Source organism: Oreochromis aureus, linkage group 18 (genome assembly GCF_013358895.1).
Source record: "Oreochromis aureus strain Israel breed Guangdong linkage group 18, ZZ_aureus, whole genome shotgun sequence".
Lineage (NCBI taxonomy): Eukaryota > Metazoa > Chordata > Actinopteri > Cichliformes > Cichlidae > Oreochromis > Oreochromis aureus.
In genome coordinates this window covers 21,005,678-21,028,996 of record NC_052959.1, presented here as the reverse complement: position 1 = coordinate 21,028,996, position 23,319 = coordinate 21,005,678, and the positions used below count along the sequence as shown (strand labels likewise).

Below are 23,319 nucleotides of genomic sequence, written 5' to 3'. Positions count from 1 at the left end.
ACAGTTTATCTTAAGTGCACAGAGGATTGTAGCAATATGTAGTTACTCGTGTACCACACTATTTTGAAATGCTTTATAAACTTTGAAAAGTTTACTCTTTCACAGCACTGTGCAAAAGTCTTGAGCCGTATCTAATTTCTTTATATTTTCCTTCAGACTGTATAATATATATATCTATTTTATTATTATATTATTATTATTATATTATATTATATTATATTATATTATATTATTATTATTATTATTATTATATATTATTTTTTTATTATTATTATTTTTATTTTTTCCCTGAAGGTCTTTTAAAGTTTCTCTTTGAGAATTAGCTGCTTTTTACTATCTTTTTAGTTTTTGTTTTGTTTGTTTGTCAAGCCACTTAACCCTTATCTGTGAAACATAAAAGCAAGAGATGAACCAGTGTTGTGTTGTTGTGTCTACACATAACAGACAACCTAGCATAGAACCAATTTTAAATTCTATCTTTAGGTACAAAGGTAACACAGTTTGACAGGTACAAATATGCAACACTCTGTTAAACCAATTTAATTAAATAAATAGGATAAATTCTACTTAACTCACACATTGACAGTTTGATTTAAAATTCACTGTCTAAATTTTAATTGTAACTATATAGGAATATTTTGCTGTGTCTGAATTTTATACAGGGAGCTTCTTTCATAAAAATGGCCATTGAATTCACAATAAAAAATGTTTCAACAAAGGTTCAATTAAAAAATAAATAAGAAGGTGAGATAAAACATACAGAGAAGTGTAATGTCTACCACCAGGCCTTCCTCAGTTTTAGCCCTTTTCAATGAATAATAAAAAAAAAATCTTAATCTTGTATTACTGTTCAGTTTGTGTGGTGGTGGTGAAGCAGCAGAACAGCCCATCAACATAAAGTGGTTGCACCTGGCTATTTCAAAAAAAAAAAAAAAAAAAAAAAAATCCTGGAGGAAGCAGAAAACAATTGGTGCATCTTCCCTGCTCCAGCCAACGATATTATCCTGTCCCTGGATGGATTAATATGCATACATCAGCATTCGCTTTGATGTGATGAATATTCCATCAATTACAAATGTATACTCTGTAACACGCACAAACACACACACGCGCGCACACACACAGAAGATGTTTGTTCTCTCAGATCCGACCTGCTTAGTATAATTTTAAAGATTTAAATAACCAGAAGAGACTGAAAACCCATCATAAAAGACAGCTAATGAAAAGCAGCTCTTTTTAATCAAATGGATTACACTTTATTGGGAAATTAAATAAAACAATGCAATGTTGTGAGGGGGAAGCAAAACAACATTGTCCAAAGTGTTAAAACTACATATAAAAAATGCAGATAAAAGAGCATGAGATAAGATCCATCGCATATATCTGACGGTGAGAAACAACTAATAACGATAGTAAAAGAATTTTTAGGGGAAGGCATTGAGGGAACCGACAATGAGCTCAATCTATTAACAAGATATTTACTTAAACAGTAACCGCAGTGGCATCTTTGTATGGCATGTTGTGTACCATGTACCACAGAATAGAAAGCCCCAATCTGTTGCAGATAGACAGAATCTGGTCCAGGAATTTTGCTACTTGTTGGAGTGCCGTGGATGATGCCCGCAGATTCAGCAGAACTAGGACAAAAAAAAGAATTATAATAATAAAAATGATCAAATAAAAAAATAAAAAAATCATGGGATAGGATAGGATTTTTTGTTTTTGCAACACTGATCTTCAAGTTACAACCAAGTAGGTAGAAGGCAGAGTCATGAGTCTTCTTCTTGGTCATGGCATTTGTTTATTTAAAAAATAAATGAATAAATAGATAAATAGAGCAGAGGGCACCATACGCATACATTTAGAGGAACAAATTGCAATAAAAGCAACAACAGCTTTACACACACCAGATATGTGTGCACTGTGTCAGTATCACACATTCAATTAACGTACACATCGAGCAAGTGCGGTTGTTGCAGACCCCGCAGTCATGGAAAATCTACTCCCATGGATGGTCGGCTGAGGGTCTGACCTCTACAAACAGGCCCTTTTAGATTTTAATCAACATGAGCCTGAATGTGGCATCAGTTAGCCATTTTTCTAAAGGTACCTGACAAACAGATAAATGGTTTCTTTAATCATTTCTAACTGGCTAACATAATAAAATATCTTTCATCCCCTTTCTTTTAAAGGAAAAATATCAATATAATTTGAGACCAAGAACTTGGGAAGACTTAATTTCTAATATACCCCAAACCTGTATTACACTAATAACATATGCAGGACTGAGGGTTAAAAGTGTAAATTTGTAAATAAATGTTTTTGCTAATTTAACACCAAAAGACAGCTACTCTGTTTCTGTGACCCAAAAGATGGAACAAAACAAATAAAATATTTTTTAGGCATCTGCCAAACTGTATCTTTAACCATTTGAATGGTTCCACAACTGGTACATCTCTGCTGTAGACAAGCTTAGTGCGCTATCTAAACTTCTATCGCTGAAGTTTAAGTCTGATGGATGATGGAAGTCTACAGGCTAATGCATTCCAAGACTGACTCAACAAAACCTGCATTAGGGCACATACCTTCCATCTATTTCCGCATTCATTGCAGAAGACAAACGTGGTCATTGGCTCATCAGCACTGCGAGTTTGAACCTGGGAAAGAAAACGGAAAAAGAAGGTCACTTAAAATCAGACTACTAAATCAGCGTATGCTCTATCATTACCAATATACATGGCTTTATCAGATTTCACATTTTCTGAACAAATTAAATAACTACAACCTCCACAAAGACCTCTATAGGCAGCCTGCATATCCATACCTGTGTGTAGGTGCAGCTCTTTCCCTTGCATTTGCCGCAGGTGAACAGATCAGTCTGAGTGCCCCCAGTGGTGGCCATCTGGTGGTCCCTGACAGCCTCTTTGGTCAAATTCTTCCTCATTTCCTTCAGCTCATCACTGGCCATTTCCTACAGCGAGGGAAAAATAAGAAAGAAAAAGTGCCAATAAGTGTTTAAGTAAACCAAATCTGCTGTCACGAGAGAGCGAAATATATAATAAATGACAATTACTAAGGGCACTGTCTGTCTCTTGAGATTGCGCCATCAACAGCTCACACACCTCTGCGGTCATCTTAGCCATCCGCTCAGGGGTTACGCTCCCGCACAGCACGGTCCTCCTTAAATTTGGGTTCTTCATATCCTTCAGATTTGAGATTCGGCTCCTCACGCGGTTCTTATATTTCATGTCTGTGTTCTTAAACTCTTGAAAGATGCGTAATTGCAGGTCAAAGAATTCAACTTTACCAATGAATTTATATAATAATAACAAAAAGAAATCCCCGGCCTTTCAGGTGGATTAGTGCTGATGCTTCTAGTCGATTATTAGAATGGTTAATGTAGTCATTTATCAAGCATGCCTACCGTTCTTTGTTTTAGGTTCTCCAATGTCTCTTTATTTGTGTAACACGCTATAATTAAAGGGTGCTAGTGTTCAGACAAAACAAGTGATTCAAAAGATGAAAGGCACAATGTGCTCATTTATATCACCAGCACCAAAATACACAACAGACACTGAGAAGACAGTAGCAATATCCAGAACATCATGAAATAACAAAACTCTGCTTCTAAAGAGTTCAATAAGAGGGCAGGCATAGCTCAGTAGGTAGCGTGGTCACCCCCATAATTGGAAGGTCGGGGGTTCTAATCCACTGAACGGCTACCCTGAGGTACCCCTGAGCAAGGTACCGTCCTCCGACTCAGTGAAGCAGTGGCTGCCCACTGCTTGAATGGGTCAAATGCAGAGAGAGTAATTTCCCCACGGGGATCAATAAAGTATACATTATTATAACGTAAAGGATATATTCTTCAATCTGTGCTCCAAGTTCGTCACAATCAGCACCAATAGCGATATAATCATCTGTAAAGGAAAAAGCATCAGGCAGTGGACAAAAACAAAGAGTAAGCAAACACAATTACAGATAAGTGCAGTGGAAAGTTTGTCATATTAAAGTTTCAGATTACCTCCAGTCTGCAGAGCGCTTGCTAGCATCTCTCTGCACTTAATCCTGATGGAGTCAGAGGTGCTCGGGGCACGAGGAAAGGTGTTGATTAATGTGTTGGAAGCAACTTCACTGGGTTCACTCTTGCTGCTGGAATTGCTGCTGGAGCTGCTATAGGACCAATAAGAAGTGTCATAATCAGTTAGGAAGCAAAACACACTAAGAAGCAGTAGATATAGTTGGTGCTTTCAGCTCCTAACTTGTTTCCCAAGGAGTCACCACAGTGGATGGATCTGCATGTCTGATTTGATGCTGACTTTACACCAGATGCCCTTCCTGAGGCAACTCTCCCATTTATCCAGGCTCAAGGCTTGAACTATGAGTACACTAGCTTAGCTGAGGCTTGGTTTATATCTTCTCCAACTCCTAAGTATGAAAGATGTATTCCAGGTGAACACTAAAATGGAGAGCATTGCTAAAAGCGTGCATTAGGGAAAAAAAAAGTTTTCCTTATTACCTTTCTTCTTTTGCCTCTGGGCTTCCTTGTGAAGGAGAGACGACAGGCGTTGATTGTTCTTTCCTCTTCTCCTCTGAAGCTTTATCTCCAGCTCCTGGCTCATCTGGAGAATGAGTGAGAAGAATTAAGAAGGCATCAGAATCAAGGAAGTGAGAGGTGAAGGGAAGGCCATTCCAGGAGCTTAATGTTAGCCTGCTTTATCCATCCCAAAAACCAGTTGTTATGTGTTTTTGGGTTCACTGTCCTGATGGAACACCCAACTGTGTCCAGGTTTCAACCATAAAGCTGTTGATTTGGGGTAAAGTTGCAAATTTTGGAGGCAGTTCTGCTTCATAATTATGCCATCAACTTTGTGCAATGTAACAGTAGCACTGACAGCTACTGTGGCATTATGCCCCAGAGCATAATGCCACCACCACGATGCTTGCTTGAGCAGTTGCTTCTTTCTTTGTTTTCACGTTCTCAGTCCACGGAGATGTAAAACTTGCTTCACTTTGGAGTGAACACACTGGTGTTTCCAGCAGTTTCCAAGGCATGCTTGAGGCTTGGTGGTTCTTGAGTTGTTCTTTTACATCCTAACAAATTGCCTCTCATCTGAGGGTCACAGTTTGAGTGTATTTCCAGACCTTGGCAAAGTGGTATTTGAATAAATTGTACTTTCATAAAATTATTTGAACTGAAACTCTTAGAACCTGTTGTTGTTTAGAGGAGACTTTCCCAGCTTGAGTAAATCTACAAATCTCCTTCTTATATCTTCACTGAATTCCTTGGAGTTTGTTTTGAGTATTGCAGAGTCTGACGAGTCCTGTAAAACAAATCCTTTTTATGCTGGCAAAGACACACTACCAGTTGTAGTTATGAGTGTCCAATCAATCATGATCACTATAGGCCTTTTCAAATTAAAAAGACATTGCAGAAGCTTCAGCATGTTTTAGAAGATTTAAGTGTATGTATATATTTGAGGCTGTATTTGACCCTATGTGTTTTGACCCTATGTGGATGAAAGAAAATCCAAAATAAATTCAAACTTTTACACACAATTCTTGGGGTTTTTTTTGTTTTGTTTGTTTTTGATTTTTCTCATTAAAAAGAAATAAGAAAAAGAAAAGTTCAAAGAACTCACTAAAAGCCCCAAATTACCATCACATTCATGCCCTTGACCACAAATGCAGCCAGCCATAAAACATAAGGGGCCTTTCACATCGGACGCAGCATGGGCTGCATTCACCGCTAACTACAGCAAAGAACCCAAAATTTGTGTGGTTGTGTCGTGTGGTTGAACTGGCGCAGCAGTAGGCTTCATTTCTACTGGTCGTTCACACAACCAATAGAAACATCACGGCGCGCTGCAGTCAAACTTTGACCATGGCATGTGCAAGTACTGGCGTGCCTTGGTTTTTGCAGCCGGAAACTGTTATTGCACGGCACACACAATAGAAATGAATGGGTTGCAGTGCACAGCGATGCGCATGCCGCATCCGATGGGAAAGGGCCTTAAGCTGAGCAAGAGCAAAGGTATGCAATAAGGATGGAGGAATCAAGCCAGATTAAACAAAATTAATATTACTTTGTAATTTCCCTTAAAGCGTAAACATAAGGCTGGGAAATAGACTGTAAATATGAGTGGCATAAGTATCAATAATCATTATGACATTCTAAACGGATAATAAACAAACAACAGTGAAACTCAAAGAGAAATCCAGATTTATGTATAAATCCAATTATAATAGAAAAGACACATTTAATCCCCTGCAGCGGTATTGATTTCACTTTACAAACCACAAACTCTTTAGGCATTTAGAAAAAGAATAAGTATTATGTCTATTTTACACCTCAATAAAAACATCTCTTCTCTCTAATCTTCTCTGGCTGATGCTTGTCTTTACTCAAATCTTCACTCAAACTGCTGGCTGCTGTTCATTTGTTTGTGCTGCTGAACAGCTCACTTACTCACAACTCCGTGGGTTGAGAATTGGTGTCAGCAATTTATAAAAAGAACAAGAGGACATTTTTGACAGCTGGTGTACCCGGCAGAGTGCAATGTGTTACAGTAAAATAAGGGGGAAAAAATTCAAAATTGGCTCGGTTTCATGAAGATCGATAGGCGTTGAAACAAGCATGCCTAACAGCTTTAGACATGCAAAAGATATCTCCAAGTACATTATAGAAGCAATTTTGCACAGCCTGAAGTAAACATAAGACAAAAATAATAATTACCCAAAAGCTTCTTCCATGACTTGATCAAGGATTTTGCAAGAGATGTAACCTCCTCATCTGTGCTTTGTTTACGGATGGCATTAACGGACATCCCGATTCTGGTAGACTGTGGAAAAGACATTGTGTCAGAGCATCTGGGTTTCGCGCTGCCTGTGTCCAGGACAAAGCCAGAGAACACATGACCAAGATACCTGCAGCAGCTCCAGAGTCATGGGGATACTGCGCAGCTCCTTCAAGAGATCCAAAGCTCCAGCCTGCAGAATAAAAAGGAAGGATGATCATTTAGACCACAACACACTTTTTTTTCTTTTGCTCTAAACTGATTACTCAGCTCTATCATCAACATGAGTAAGACCAGAGCTGTGTTTAGCCACAAGAAAACATAGTAAAACAAAAAAGGAAAATGTGGTGCTTCGAACATCCTGCTATGTTATGGAAGCTTGTGCTAATGGCAGCTCATTAATCACTCTGCACTGTCTCAGTAATATGACAGGATCTATACACATGTTACTGCTGATACATTTGCACATCTGGCACAAACACCAAGAGCAAAAATTTGTAAACACCTTTTGGCCACTTTTAGTTAAAAGACTAGTTAAAAGACAAATGTTGTTCAAACCGGCAGCTTCTTTGAATTCAATCTACTCCAGATTATACATAATTTAGGAATTCTTAGATACAACAGTCTAAACAACTGATACTGGCCTTTCAGCCTTGTCTGCTTTTAGAAAGTAAGATGACACATCCTGGTGATTGTGACCAGTGTTTATCTTCTGGGTCACATCATCGGAGGTCCAGGCCTGCCAAGTAAAGCCACTGTGCCCCATTGGCTAAATTCTTCTGATACCATTTAAATATAAGGTACATTAATGAAAAACATATCCACCTATATGACTAATTGCAGTGCAAAGTTAATTATTCAGTTAACATTATTTTGGTGCTTCTGCAGCAATTGTGGTAACTGGTTTGACTGAGGAAGACACTGAGCAGATTGGCCTGTGCAGGTCAGACTTTGGGCACTACCCCTCATGTGTCTTTGAAATTAAATGTGTTAAATGTGGTAGGCAGGAGACAGAGCAGGACATTTGCTAAACGAAGACTGTAGCTGGATCTCCAGCTCTGCTAGAGTTATCTCATCGAAGCATGTGCAACAGATTGCCTTTATTATTATTACTACAAGTAACACCAGAGGAACACTGTCCATTTACCATTTAAACAAACAAAAGCAAAGTGAAGGGGGGTGTGTCATATTTTGGATTTAAGACTGAAGTATTTATATTAAGCAGATAGAAAAATGTACAATTGGTTTCTCAGTCAACTGGGAAAAAACAGAATAATAATAATGATAACAATAATAACAATAATAATAATAATAATAATAATAATAATAATAAATCTTAATGGAAATCTATTTTCTTTGCATAACAAATGAGATATGTTATTGTTAAATAGTAGAAAAACTAATTTTATGGTATTTTACTCAAACAGAAACCAAAAATATGTAGAACATGCGTGTATCCAGAAAACAGTAGGGTTATGAACAGGGTAAGCTTTAACAAAATTTTGGAGGTTTCACACTCTAAATTTTAGTAGTCATAGTGACAAATTGCTATTAACAAAATCATGTAAATGTGTTGGGTTATTGGTCAAAGACATTTTAATTTTATTTGATGTTATCCTACTTATTTTGAGAAATAACAGATTTTACAAAAGAAAGTTATACAAGCTACAAATTGATCCAAGGTCAAAACCTTTTTTATGGGTATAAACTTCTGAAGTTTACTGAATCTCACATTTTTCCAAATTCCCGTTTAACATAAAATGTAGTATTTGAACTCAATGACAGACTATATGAGCTTATCCCAATATACACTTCCTTTTGCACACACAACACACAAGAAAAACAGCTCTTGAGGAGAAACTCTGTATAGTAGGCATTTTTAATAATAGACCACCCCTCTAAATTTTAATTCAGCACAAGAAAAATCATACTATTTTCATGTGCCGTTGGATTAGTGTAATTATACTTCAGGATAGGGTAATTTTAAGATATTTTCAGTGATCATGTACGCTGGGCATCGTACACGTAATCTGTCTATATTATCTGACGTTTAGGCTCCTATTTATAAGCTCTGTGCGGAGTATCACTTCACAATTGACTTGAAACTATGAAGCTAACTCTTTCCTTACACTATGATGGTAATCTCTTACAATCTCCCGACTTTCATTTTTTGACGGATTCTAGATTGTATATTGGACTGCTACAGTCTTTTGATTACATTATCTTTTACACTTTAAGGTTCCGTTTATTAATCGAGGAAATAATCAGCAGATTAACGGATAATCATTAGCTGCAGCTTTGTTTATGTTTATGCAAGGATGCTTGGACTACAGGAGCGGCAGCTTGGTAGCTAACAGTTAGCCAATTAGCTACTAAGAAACCTCCCCCAACAAACCCCAAAATGAAACCTAAACCGAAGGATAACAGAACAATATCACTCTAATTTGTTTAACGATTTGATATTCAGTCATTAAATTAGCTAAAAGTGACCAGATCTAGAATTTTATTATTGCCTTGCGAGGCCATAAAGCTGACAGCGGTTAGTAGGATGCTACGTGGCTAAGTCCTAGCAACATAGAAACCTCCCATTCACATAAACAGACTCGCAAGGGAGCTAATTAGCGGCTAACCCATTAGTCATAACAACAGGTAGGTTAGCTTTGGAGCTAATTGCTGAGGGCAAGGACCGGTAAACCATCGTCAGCTGAACAACACAACAGTGCAGAATTTTTGTTGACAACTTTGGGGTTATTTAGCATACGTCGAGCCCGATCCTGACTGGATCTTCAAGTTAGCGCTCATGTTAGCTACACCATCAGTCAGATCGGCATTCATTCCCTCACACACGTCTTACCCCGTTTTTCTTCTGCGCCATTTTATCGATCTTCTTCGCAATTCTGATGACCTCCTCTTCTTCCTTTTTGCCCATGGTGACCGAGCTGGTAAAGTCCAAATGAATTAGAAGCAAACCAGAAACTAAATTTGCCACAAAGACCACGCCACTGAACAGAAAGCAGCAGCAGTGACGGCTAGTCGGCGGACCGGGACCGCACACCGACCGCAGCAGACCTGACTAGTAGATTCACGATGAGCTCAAGGGAACTCAATCGAGACGCAACCTTCTGGAAGCCTGAAATCCCAGAACAGCTATCACCTAGTCAATTTAATCAAAGAAGAGACTTTCCGAAAACCGAGATAAAACTATATTTTATAACATCTGCCATTTTTATCTTCGTACAAAGCCTGGATCTTTTTTTAATCAGCATGGCGACCTGTTGTTAGATAGCGCCAAAGTGCCACCCGGATCTAGGTTCACAATTGGAGACAATCCAACTTGACCAACAGCCTAAACACTCCTGCTTTATGTTTTCACATAAACAGTCACATAACAGGTTACCGTCCAGAACTTACACAATACATAAGTTGTAATCGTTTTGTATTTTCTAGTTAGTTCTAGTTTTGTTTTGTTTTTTTTGTTTGTTTTCTGTTTGTTTCGATGTTTTGTTTTTGAGGCAGTTCACCTCATTCAGTTCCCAGAGCAGGTTTGCTCGTTTCAGTTTAGTTTTTATTGTGTAAAAATGTTTATAGTTTTAGCTCAGTTTAAATTAGTTAAATTGTTTTTTTCCCCCAATAATACTAATAATACTACTACTACTAATAATAATAATAATAATAATAATAATAATAATAATAATAATAATAATATGTTACTGACATATATATTACTGTATATTACTGGCATCAGAAACTCAGTTCAAGCTAAAAAACTAAAGTTAAACAAGACAGCTGCCATTGTCCAGGAGGCAAGGCACACCCTGGACATCTATTGTAGAGCTATTGTGGAGCCCACCTAGGCTATATTTTTAACTGGACTTCATATTTTTCAGTTTCACTGCCCTGCTTTACCAGTGTGTAAGTTTACTGACTGATTGCATGTGTTCATATTTGGTCAACAAAGCTCATTCTAATAGATCAGAAAAGAAAGTTGGCCTCTGACCTTTTGGATATAAAATGTAATGATGTTATCCTATTAGACATATGTGTGAAACCAGGTGAATTTGACATTTGGCATAAAAAAAGCAGACAAAAAAATCAGAAAGATCCAGCTTGTTCATCCTTAAGTCCTTAAGTATGTGTTTGTACAAATTCCTTCAAGGGATAGGATACAATATGAGGAATATTTTATTTAAAAGTTAGGAAAGGACTGAAATAAATAATTTACAGGATAATGTGACAGACAGACAGGCACCCTGACATTATGAAGACCTTTGGCCACATCTGTCACCACTGCAGAGGTATAAAAAAAAATGTCACAGTTTGCTGGACTAAGTGGACATGCAGAGTGGTGGTGTCATGGCTTCATTGTAAGCTGGGGTTTGGGAGTTTAAGTTCATGTGAAAACACAGATGCTGACATCTTGTCAAGCGGTTAAAATATACAATATCTATTAGATTTGCCCCAAGCAGTGGTTAATAATGTATTACTGAGTGTAATTAAAAGTTCATGAAAGAGCCCCTGTTTTTCTGAAGGAATTATTAGTTGGACTCGGGCTTTTGAAGAAGGCACAACTGTTGTGTGGTTCAAACTTGTAACCTTTGAGGACCACAATCCAGGCCACAGTGATGGCAGACTGTTGATCTTACACTGTGACACGACTGACTTGCTAATTTGGATCTTAGTAATCCAAAGATACCAGCATGTGACATTACCACCTAATGACTGAAGGTTAGGCAAACACTGCAAACACTTTGAATAATTTAACAGAGAAAGTGCAATACACTGGTAGCTACAGTACATACAATGTAGAGTATATAGCAAAGAGAGGTTAAAATGCTAAAGTTAGTGCTAAGAGCCATGTAGTTTGCAAGAGAAATGAGGTAAGGAAAAATAATTATACTTATTTACATTTATTTACACAAAAAATGTAATGGATTAATCCTGGCGACTTACACAGGTCCTTTCTTCACCCCCACTGTCACCATCTTCTAGGATGGTACACATTAGCAGGAGATATGAATGCCTTTTATTCAGTCGGGGCCAGTTAGGAATTGACATACCGTATGGGAACTGTAGTACAGTGACACAGCTCTCGACTCCTGATGTATGTGCTCGAACATTAGCTACTCTCCAAACGGCCAAAATTCAAAATCCACAACATGCATTTGGATGAATTGCCCCATCCAAGTGTAGATACAATGCTACAGATTTCCCCACTTTCTTGTTTATTTACTAAAGCCCTGCTACACGAACTGCATGAACTCCAAATACTGATGCATCATATGTCCTGATGGTGGATTTTCAATACCTGCTGTGAGGTAAAAGTGCTCTCTAAAGACTTTATTCTACCTCACGCTGTCAGCAGTGCGCAAAATCTTTAACCTAATCCCTATTAGGCGAAGACCTCTCAAATCTGATTAGACAGACTGCTTGCAAATTAGAAATAGTCCAAGCCACCTGTGGTATCTGTTGGAAGAGGCAAACACTTACTAATATCATTTGAACTGGAAAACAGGTATACTTTCATGGACTTTCACCACCATCTTCTTCATTTATTTCTTATTTTGGTACTTACTAGACCCTTCTCTGAGTCACCCAATATTTATTACTTTGTCTTTAAGTGCAAATAAGGAAAAGGAGAGATGAGGTATTTATGGCCAATAAGGCTGAGAAAACCTTATCGCCGGTAAATATGGCCAATTAGATCATTTCTGTATTGTAAATGGAGATTTCCTACTGGAAATAATACAAAATAAGCTATTCGAAAAATATATACATGTATATACCACACTTTCTCAAAAAATACAAGAACATAATAATTTATTTACGTCCTTACAAATAAAAGCATTCTTTTCTAGTCCTCTGTGGTACACTCCCTGCGTGTTTTTGCTTTTTTGCTGCCTTATGTGCTGATTAAGTGTGAGCAAAGATTAGGCAAATTGGCCATGATGTTGCACGTCCTAAAATAGCCCTCGAACGCTGCTGAGAGGCTTTGACCAGCGCTCGGAGGAGCAACAGATACACGCTTTCTGTTCTTTTAGCTGTTACTATTAGGGTAAAATGTGAACTATCCGGTAAGATTTTGTTTGTTTCATCTATCGACATGTTTGCTTATCCAGTCAGTCATTTTAATGTGTTACAAATGGGTTGTCTGATCTAGTTTATGGGCTCGGGGTGTGAAGGGCCTGTGTTTACGTTCACTTTGACTTGCTGATCACAATACTGGTGTTTGGTTACTAGTTTATAAGTTATGAATTCATCATCGTTTCCATGCTATCTTTACTGTACACTAATATATTTATCTTCTATTGATGAGAACAACAAAGGCTCTGAAGTACAAATGGTGCTCTTTCAATGTGTCTTTTTTTTTTTTTTTTAACTGTAGATGATGTTTATGTTGACTTATAATATGCAATTTTTTATATTGTATTATCATATTAATATAATCTAAATAAAGTTGCCAGTTTATTGGGTACACTTAGCTAAATGCAATTCAGGCTAACTGTCCTGTAACATTTATGAAAGTTTAGGATGTAGTTTATGATACTGAACTGTGTTGCAGTATAACCAGAAGTGTTTCTATTACCTTGTTCACCTTACATTAAAGGTAAAAAGCTTTCTCTGTAGTGGATTACGGTATTTGCTCAGGAAAAATGATTATATTCTGCAGCCATATTTATGTACATTTCACTCATGATAATGTAAATGCATCCTAAAACCTACACACTGAGATAATGCTAAGGAAAATGGTTTGTGGTAGTCTGATATTCATTTATTTTATTTTTTCATTATTTTTCACAAAAACAGCTAATCTCCTTTGCACTAAGCCGAAAGTGCAATTTCCCTATTATTATTGTATTATTTCTCTTATTGTCTATATTATAAGCAACTTTTATATATCTTGGTTTCATCAAATTAGAGAGAAAAAATGGATAAAAGCGACTGTCACTACACTGAAATGGCCTCTCTGTTCTCTTTTCAGTTCCCTCCAGACAGTATGAGCAGTACACCTATCCAGGAGCCCCCTATCCAGGGACTGTCCTCTGGGAGTGGGCAGACCTTACCCTCCCGACCCCTGCAGCTCTCCTCTGACCCTTCAGCTTCTAAAAGAGTATGTTTCTATAAAAGCGGTGACTATCAGTTCGGTGGGCATCGAATGGTCATCAATGCCCGCACCTTTAAGACCTTTGACGCTCTACTGGATGTTCTTTCCAAGAAAGTGCCTCTGGCATTTGGAGTGAGGACTATCACCACACCCCGGGGGACTCACCTTGTTAAGGCATTAGATGACTTACATGATGGGGGTGCTTATGTGTGTTCTGACCAGAAACGGGTGAAGCCACTAAACCTGGATGAAGTGAACCGGCGGCAGGTACCTTGGAATACTACCAGACCGCTCAGTGCAGGGCGACGGCGGCGGCGTCAAGGACTCCGATTTGGTCAGTTTGGCAGCAAGAATGAAGCCATTAGGCCAGCAAAGGTCACTGAAAGGGTGGCAGTACGGACACCAAAGAGGCTTATGGTCATCAAGAACAGGGATCCAAGTGTTAAACGCACAATTGTTTTGCAGAGAAGAACAGCTCCAACATTTGATGCATTGCTGGATTACCTATCGCAGATCCTGCAGTTCCCAGTGCTGAAACTCTACTCTACAGATGGCAGAAGAGTAAGTTCTTGGTAAACTGAAAATAGGAGTCATCACTAGTCCTGTGAAATGGGTAAAATTTCCAAAATAAATCTTTATGCCATCAGTGTTACATGTTGCTGTTTGTCCACGTTTTCAGTCTTTATCCTTTACAAACCAGATGTTTTTGCTCATATATTTCTGAACAAAAGGGATGGAGGGATTTAAATCTCTGAAATACTGGATCACTCATGAGTTTTACAGAGCACAGTTCATTCTACTGGAGCCACAGAGGTGTCTCCCTCCACCCACACCTTCCTCACCCACATTGTTAGATCAGGAGCTCAGCGAGGAAAAAATCTGTCTAAAGGTGTGTGTTTGGATAGAAACAGATCCAGCTATGCACCTACTAGTATTGTTCTCAGCTAGATACCGACAAATGTAGGGTGTTTTTCTTTTAAGTAAATGTAGTGCAGTTACATTTCGTTTTAATCTTACTCTGCAATCAGTGAAAATAAATTTGTGCAATTGCCTCAGGATTTTAGGTGATTTATAAAAGAAAGTTTTATGAGAAGAGAAAGGAGATAGAATTTGATGGTTAGAATATTTAACTATAACAGCCAAAAATAACACAAGCACATAGGCTTAGAACTTGGAAATGCATTTTTCATTGTCTATGTGGGTTTAAAAGGAGCAATGTTTTTGTGAATTTTAAATTGGCTCCCTGCTGTGTGAGACCTGTGTTTTCCACTTACTATACTTTCTAAGTATAGCAGTAAGTGTATTACTTTCTTTCCAAAGACACCTCAGTCTATGTTAAGCAAAGGTGTGTCTGCATGGCACAAAACAAGGATGGAAAAAAAAAAGCTACAGACAGACAGATATAAACAAATCTACAAAGTGGTTATCCACATTTTTTCAGTCTAATTACATGTTTAAGGTTGACTTTTTACTCTTGTGTTTGTGTTGGACGAAGCAACTTGGGCTTCTGCCAGACCTTTAAACCATGACACAAGGTCAGGTGATCAGGTGATCAGTGGAGTCTTCTCAGTTGTCACGCAATCGTAGATACTCAAACATCCGATTATTCCATTGACATTTAACGTACCAAATTAATTCTCTCAGTACCTTTGAGATGATGAGGATAAAGTCTTTTAGTTTAAATGTTTTTTGTTTTGTTTTTTTAATTAAAGGATTATTTGCCAAGAAATATTTAAATTGAGTTACTCAGGTCTTGAAAATGAAAAATATACACATCACTGTGTGTCATTAGAGATTATTTTGATGTATCTGTTACAAATCCTGATTGATTTTGATGGTAAGAAAAAAAGAGTGAAAATTTTAGGCTTTTATCTTTAATGATTTTTGAGATATTTGTGTTCAAACATGGCCACCGATGGCATGAAAGTAGGTTGATGGTCTGCTTTAAAAAAAATTTATATTTAAAGCTAAAATTTTACAGGACTCGTTATATATGTTTAACCTTTGTACCATAAAATGTGTGTAAAATATGCAAATCTGAGACGATCAAACAGAAGACCTGTGTTGATTTGAGATGGAATGACGCAAAAATTAAAAGATCTAATTTTCAGCAGTTTTTAAGGGATATAAATTACAGACTGAAATCGTCAGTTTCAAAGAAAAAGGTCAGAAGTGCATAATTTAGAGTAGCCACAAATAGAGTAAGTGATGCATTCATAATGCTTGAGATGAAGAAAATCTGCGGTTTCCCAAGATGAATGTCAATCTCTTTTCTTCTCTTTTAGGTTGATGGTCTTGCTGCTCTTATCTTGTGCTCTGGAGTTGTTGTGGCAGCGGGCAACGAGCCTTTCAGATTAGCAAACTATAGTTTTCACAGAACAGGCCAGATGGCACAGGCCATGTTCGTGGAAACTGCTGAACCATCAATGTTGCAACCTAGAGCACGTAAGTGTTAGTTTACGCCACGGGGAAACGAAAATATGTTATGTTTTGTTATTCTATTCAGTTACTCTCATACCTCTCTCGTCTGTACGTAAGTTTGAATCTATAACATCTTTTCCTTGAAGTGTCAAATCTCTTAAAAAAGCACAGAGTAATCTCACGTTGTATCTTGTTTACTTCCATACCAAAACAATGGTATAAAATAAAAATGGTATATTTCTTTTTTTGTCCGGATTCCTTTTCAAAAAAAAGATATGAGAGTGAAGAAAGCAAATTATTATTATAATTTCTGCTATTCTATTCTTTGAAGTACTACTGCAAAATCTTTACGTGACCCAAGATATTTTTTCTTTCTTTTTTGTCCCACATCTCTTCTCCAAACACCTCTGAAAGCAGAGAAGAAAAAGTCTTTCTCGAGCGGACGAGGATCAAGGAACTTCTCCGTGTCATCAGAGCGATATATTGTGAACCAGATAAACAAGTCTCAAAATGGCCACCTGCATCCCCACAATGGACTGTTTGAAGCAGAAGCCAATCAGCATCACACATCTATGGAGATGTCCGGAACTGGCAGGGAAGATAACGTGCATCAAACCTGCATCGTACCTCACGATGATGACATTGAAAAGTCTTTCCGCGTGAATCAAGATGGCAGCATGACGGTGGAGATGAAAGTTCGTCTGACCATTAAGGAGGAGGAGATGGTCCACTGGACAACCACACTCAGCCGCACCAGCCTTAGCAAGAGGGCAGCTTGTGCCTCAATTTCTGAGTCAGGCAACCGCTCCCCTGACTCGAACAATGCCATTGCCAAAGACTCCTCTAGTATCAGCGAGGAAGAAACGAAAGAGGAGAACTTCCCCTCCGCAGCTGGAAAAGGCGTCGGCTTTAATGATGAGCGAACATATGAAGGATACACTTCAACAGCCACAGGAAAAGCGAAAAAAAGTGTCAAACGTACTCCCACACCTGGTCCTCGACATGTTAATAAAAAGGCGTCTATTGAGAGTGTGAAGAGGGTCACAGAGTCAGGCGTGCAAGAGAGCATGCTGGGACATTATTCCTATGTCGAAAGGACAGCCGATGGCGAAACAACGGAGGGATACTGCCTCGTGAAACGCAGCAGCAGCAGCAGCAATAGACCCATCCCAAAACCCCGCAAAACAGCATCCGCAGGAATGAGCAACAAATGCACCCCCTCCTCCATCAGGTCATCAGGAGTTGCTGAGGTCCTTCAGATACAGAATAATGGGATGGAGTTTAGAGAGACTGTGATGCATATTTATGAGACCCAAGGCTGCTATGACAACTATTTCGCGAATCAGGAATATAGTGTGGATGGCGTTCCTTTACATGGCTCCCCTCCGGCACTACAAAGTAAACAGTCGACTGACTCAGGGCCTCATTCATCGAGTAATGATTGTGATATAGATTGTAGCTGGCAGCCACCCACTGCTGACTCACTGCAAAGGCAGAAAGAGGAGATGCTATCACTGTCATCAGAGCCAGTATCTCTGACACATGAGAATACAAACAATCTGTCTTCACCGAGTGAAAACGAAACCCAGAGAAACCTTCAAATTCTAGAGAGAGTAAAACTAGACAACACTCCAAAAAGCACGACGAAGAAAAAGATGACTAGGTCTGCTAGGAGCCAGAAGAGTTCAACTTCAACAAGTTACACGGATAGAAAACCGAAGGAAAGCCTAATCAGCCCCTCAAAAGATAGCAAGCATTCATCTGCTGACAAGATAAGCAGTAAGGCCAGTGTGGGAAAAAGGAGTGTGAATTCTTCTGAAAGTCCTAAAAGTGGTCAAAAGAGTAAAGGAGCAGAAAAGAAAGCAGAAAGTCTCCAATCTAAGAAATCCAATAAAGGTGAAAAAACACCAACAAAGAGCTCAGCCTCATTAGTTAGAACTGAAAATTTGAAAAGAGCGCCACAGAGACAAAACACAGGCAAAGCAGCTGCTAGCGATATTGGCCACAATGTAAATACTCCAACTGGAAGGCCTCAAATGAAAAAGAACATGTCAGACATTTTACAACCCAACAAATCTCTTACTAAAAAGACAACTAGCAAGCCAAAATCCATGCCTGAAAGCGGAATATCACCAACAAAACCACTTGTTTCGATGCCTTCTCTCGATCCTTCGCCCTCCGAGATCCACCAATATGTTGAGAACTGGTTGGAGAAAGTCACCCCAGACCAAGTGCCATATCCAGAGGAGGTGATCACAGAGGAAACACAACCTCGAACAAAGGTTATATTTCAGATAGGCGGAGATTCTGAATCAGATGAAAAGAATGAATGCCAGACTAATTTAGATGAAAATAACCCATCGCCCAATGATGTTATAAAGGGATCAGCATCTTGTCTATCGGTTCCTCTTAGCCACCAAGAACTAACGACAGTACAAGGTTTAAGTGTTTCTATGCCAAATGTCAGAGCTGACCTTGAACATCAGGAGAACAGACTGAGGCCACACAAATCTGCAGAGGCCATCTGTCCAGCTGGCGATGAAACATCTTCATCATCTAACTTTTTGAGTCCCAAAGCAAAGATAAAGCCTGCCCTGCAACAACTCTGTTCATCCATTCAGTGCATCAGAAGAGCCTCTGACACCAACGTGGCATCCAACCTTGAAAAATCTAACAGCCTTCCCGATTTCCCGACACAAGTAGCCTCAGTGTTTGGCTCGTCGTGTAAAGCCTTTCTGTCATTCTTGTCAGTGATGACTCTGAGAGATCACCTCATAGACTCCACACCACGAGAGGATAAAATATCAAGAACCACGTCAGAGGCGATGCTAATGATGGAGTCCCTACAGAAGATTTCGGCCATCGAGGACGAGGAAGAGCAGAGAACAAGTCTGACTGATTTGCAAAGCAGAGCATCTTCTCGTTTAAGACAGAGCTGGAAGGATTTCCAGATTCTGAGGGAAAGGCTTGAAAGTGAGCCCCTTTCTCCCAAAGTGTCAGAAACTGAGTTTGCGCTAGATGTCTTCTCTGAAGGCGGCGATGCATTTGAGGAACAGCATTCAGGAATTGATGAGCTGATGGAGGAGCTGAGCATGCCGCAAGACCTCAGGGAACAGATCGCTTCGACAATCAGAACTTTTTACCCTGTGGAAGAGAGCCAGTGTTTAGAGACTGATCGAAACCAGTCAGACTCAGAGGAAGATTTAGAGCAATTTGTCCAGGACTGTAACGATGAAACAAAACAATCACTTGAGTCTGATAGTCGATGTGTAACTGAAGACACTACTGATGCAGTTTATACCCAACAGGGACAAATAATAAGCAAGTCAGAGCAGCCTAGTGAAACCCAAGAATCACAGACAGAAAAAGAAGAGTTATTAAAAGATAAAGAAAATGAGACAAAAGAGGAAGAAAGTGGCAAAGAGGGACAATTAGAGGAGGAAAAAGAGGTAAAGATCAGGGAAGATGAAGATACAAAAGAGACAGAAGCTGATTGTTACAGGACTGAAAAGGAATATAGGGAAAGAGAGGAAGAGGAAGAAGAGGAGCAAGAAGCAAAATCAGGGGAAGTAAGTAGTGAAGAATCTATTGATAAAGAAGAGGGAGGAGCATATGAAGAGGAGGAGACAAAAGAAGAAGAAAGTAAAAAAGAGGAACAACTAGAGGAGAAAAGGGAGGTGAAGATTAAGGGGGATGGAGATACAGAAGATGAAAGTGAAGGAACTGAAAAGGAAGATGGAGAAAGGGAGGAAGACAGAGCAGGAGAGCCAGAGCAATCAGAATCAGACGAAGAGAGTGGTGAGGGGTCTGTTGATAAGGAAGAAGCAGGGGTGGATGAAGATGAGAAAGGGTCAGATGGAGAGGAGGTGGAGAAAGAAGAAGAAAGTAGAGAACAAGAACAACTGGAGGAAAAAAGGGAGGTGAAGATTAAGGGGGGTGGAGATACAGAAGATGAAAGTGAAGGGACTGAAAAGGAAGATGGAGAAAGGGAGGAAGACAGAGCAGAAGAGCCAGAGCAATCAGAATCAGACAAAGAGAGTGGAGAGGAGTCTGTTGATAAGGAAGAGGCAGGGGTGGATGAAGACGAGCAAGGGACAGACGAAGAGGAAACAACGGAGGAAGTAGATGAGGTGAACCAGCAATATAGAGATAGAAAAGACACAGAGGCTGATAGTGAAGGGACTGAAAAGGAAGATGGAGAAAGGGAGGAAGACAGAGCAGAAGAGCCAGAGCAATCAGAATCAGACAAAGAGAGTGGAGAGGAGTCCATTGATAAGGAAGAGGCAGGGGTGGATGAAGACGAGCAAGGGACAGACGAAGAGGAAACAACAGAGGAAGTAGATGAGGTGAACCAGCAATATAGAGATAGAAAAGACATAGAGGCTGATAGTGAAGGGACTGAAAAAGAAAATAGGGGAAGAGGGGAAGATGGAGAAGAAGAGCCAGAGCAATCAGAATCAGAGGAAGTGAGTGATGAGCAATCTCTTGAAAAGAAAGGAGCAGGGGCAGATGAAGAGGAGGCAGAGATGACACTGGATGAAAGAGAGCTGGGGGATGAATTAGGAGAAGGAGAGAAAGAAGAGGCTGATGAGATAGATGAAGCTTTTATGAATGAGGACCCAACTCAGTATAGTGCTGAAGAAACAGATGAGAGAGAGGGTGCTGGGGAGACAGAGGAGGAAGAGAAGATAAATGAGACGGTTTACGAGGAGGGTGAGGAAAAAAGCAGTGATGGAGGGGAAAATGATGAGAGGCATAAGGAGGAGAAAGAAGATGAAGGTGACAATGTGGAAGAGACAAATAAAGGGGGTGAAGTAGAAAATGTAACTGTAGAATTAGAACAGGAGGAGGAAGAAAATGAAGAGTTACATCTTGTTACAGGGGATGGAGAGAAGGAACTACTGGAAGGTACTGAGGTATCTGACGATGAGGAAACGAAAATTGGGTATGGTATTGAGGCAGATGAGGAAGAGGAGGTGGAAGCAGAAACAAATGCAGTTACTGCAACAGATCCAGAGGAAAGGGTTAGTGAAAATGCAGATGATGATAAAGAAATGGAAGAATTTACTGAAGATAGAAATGAATTAGAAGTTGAGGATGAAAAGGAAATACAGCAAATAGAAGAGGTTAGTGAGGGAAACAATGAAGAGGAGGAGGAGGAGGTAGAAGAAGAGAGAGGACAAGATGAAGAACATGAGGAGGAAGGTAGTGGAGATTCTGTGGTTAAAAATACAGAGGAAGAGAGAGAGAGGACAACAACAGACGAGGAAGAGGTAGACGAAGGAAGGGACACGGACACAGAAGATGAAAAGTATGATGAGGCTGAAGACAGGAGGAGAGAGCCGAAGCAAACAGAAAGTAGTCAGGAGGAAGAATCAGCAGAAGAGAGAGAATGTGGAGAAGAGTTAGAGAGGGATGAAAATCTGACAGCAGATCAAACTGGAGATGAAGAGGAGATGGAGGATGATGAAGAGAAGGAGTCACAAGAGAAATTAGACCAGGAAAAAAAACAAGGCACTGAATCCCCAAGCAAATACTCCTCTGAAGGTCAGTGTGCTGATGACAAAGGTAACGGAACAGACACGGTTACTGAAACAGATGAAGGAGGAGAGATGCTTAAAGAAAGAAGTGGCAGTTTATCCCATCCAGGGGAAATATCCCAGGAATTACTCGACTTTGTGAACTATGCCCTCCGGTCTTCTTCGCTTGTATTCATATATGACAAGGACGGGAACATTAGGATAGAGCCTGATAATGCTCAGGTTGTAAAAACCAAGCAAAGTGTTCTTCTGAAAAGCAGAAAAGACAGTTCATATGGCTTAAAATGCCTGCCAAGCCCGAACACCTCTGATTTATCTGATTACAGACCAGAAACATCAGAGAGTGGCGGCTATAAAACTCAGGAGTCTGTAGATATTATGTCAGAGAGTGGAGGAGAGGCTTCAGAGAAACCTTCTCCAGTCTATACACATTCAGCTGTCCAAGCTGAGAGGACAAATCTGGCTAGCTCAAAGTTGTCTGTTGCAAGTAATTCAGGAACCTTTCCTAGTTCCAGTGACTCGGGTACTAAAGCCTCAAGGGAGGATCTTTCTTACTTCAGTGCAGCAAGCTCATTAAAAGCAGATCGTGAAGCCACCACACAGGCTGCACAGTGCATTTCTTTTGTCTCACAAAACTCAGCGGATGGGGTTTTGATTGATCAAGGCAGATGGCTCCTAAAGGAGAACCATCTCATAAGAAAATCTCCTCCAGTCTCGCTGGGAATGTACGGCAATTTGGACAGCACATCCTTAGACACAGGTCAGGAGAACACTAGCGACGATTCCCCACCCCATTTTAAAACTCAGCACAGTCCCCTTGCAGCCATATCCTCATCAGAACTCGAGGAGATGGCGAAGCCTCCAACTCCAAAGTGCATCTACTACAACCTGCCACATGGTAGCGACTCGGACCCATTTTTGGACGATTCAAGTATTAAAAGCAGTGCTCGAGGCAGGGGTGTCAGGGTGTCACCTACTATTGACACATCAAAAACCTGGGCAAATAAAAATGGCAGTCAGTCTTCGTTTGCGTCAGTGGAGTTCAGAATCCCAGACAGAAAAGTTCATCCCGAGGGCGAGTCCGCGGTTGTGACACAGCCAAGTAGGACATCTGGTGGCGTAAGCCATGTACTACAAGCACAAGACTCAATGGACAATCTGCATTTGAGATGTGGCCAATACTGCCCCATACTATGATATTTAACAGAAACAGCTGCTAGTATTGACTGTGTTTGTTGTTTAATGTGATGCAACTTGAAAAGTTTGTTGTTTTATCTGTAAATAATTATGAACCATGAGAGTTGTGCCTCTTATTTGCATTTGAATACAGAAAAAAAAGAAGAAAAAAAAGTCTAAATTTACAATAATTTTTGGTGCTGAATATCAGGTAGTGTTTGATAGCAGAATGTAAACAAATAAGACCTATTTTCCTTCTCCCTCAAATCTCTTGAACATCAGG

At 39.5% G+C, this 23,319-nt stretch overlaps 1 protein-coding gene across 1 annotated transcript; it reads right to left on the bottom strand.

Annotated features, from left to right (window-relative positions):
• Nucleotides 1–1,206: 1,206 nt before the first annotated feature.
• Nucleotides 1,207–9,893, bottom strand: tcea1 (transcription elongation factor A (SII), 1). The gene is made up of 10 exons (XM_031757235.2): nucleotides 9,652–9,893; nucleotides 6,928–6,990; nucleotides 6,737–6,842; nucleotides 4,520–4,622; nucleotides 4,025–4,173; nucleotides 3,864–3,920; nucleotides 3,123–3,277; nucleotides 2,825–2,971; nucleotides 2,586–2,657; nucleotides 1,207–1,637 (listed from the first exon to the last, which is right to left on the bottom strand). The coding sequence occupies exons 1-10, from the start codon at nucleotides 9,724–9,726 to the stop codon at nucleotides 1,629–1,631; spliced, it is 936 nt and encodes a 311-aa protein (XP_031613095.1). The 5' UTR covers nucleotides 9,727–9,893; the 3' UTR covers nucleotides 1,207–1,628.
• Between the last annotated feature and the right edge of the window lie 13,426 nt (nucleotides 9,894–23,319).

What these genes read in the sequence shown, in the direction of transcription:
- tcea1 (XM_031757235.2), bottom strand. Translation starts at nt 9,726, where the DNA reads ATGGGCAAAAAGGAAGAAGAGGAGGTCATCAGAATTGCGAAGAAGATC. An exon ending in GTCATGGAAGAAGCTTTTGG is followed by an intron (nt 4,623 to 6,736) that starts GTAATTATTATT and finishes CTCATTCTCCAG; the next exon opens with ATGAGCCAGGAGCTGGAGAT. An exon ending in TGGCTAAGATGACCGCAGAG is followed by an intron (nt 2,972 to 3,122) that starts GTGTGTGAGCTG and finishes CCCTCGCTGTAG; the next exon opens with GAAATGGCCAGTGATGAGCT.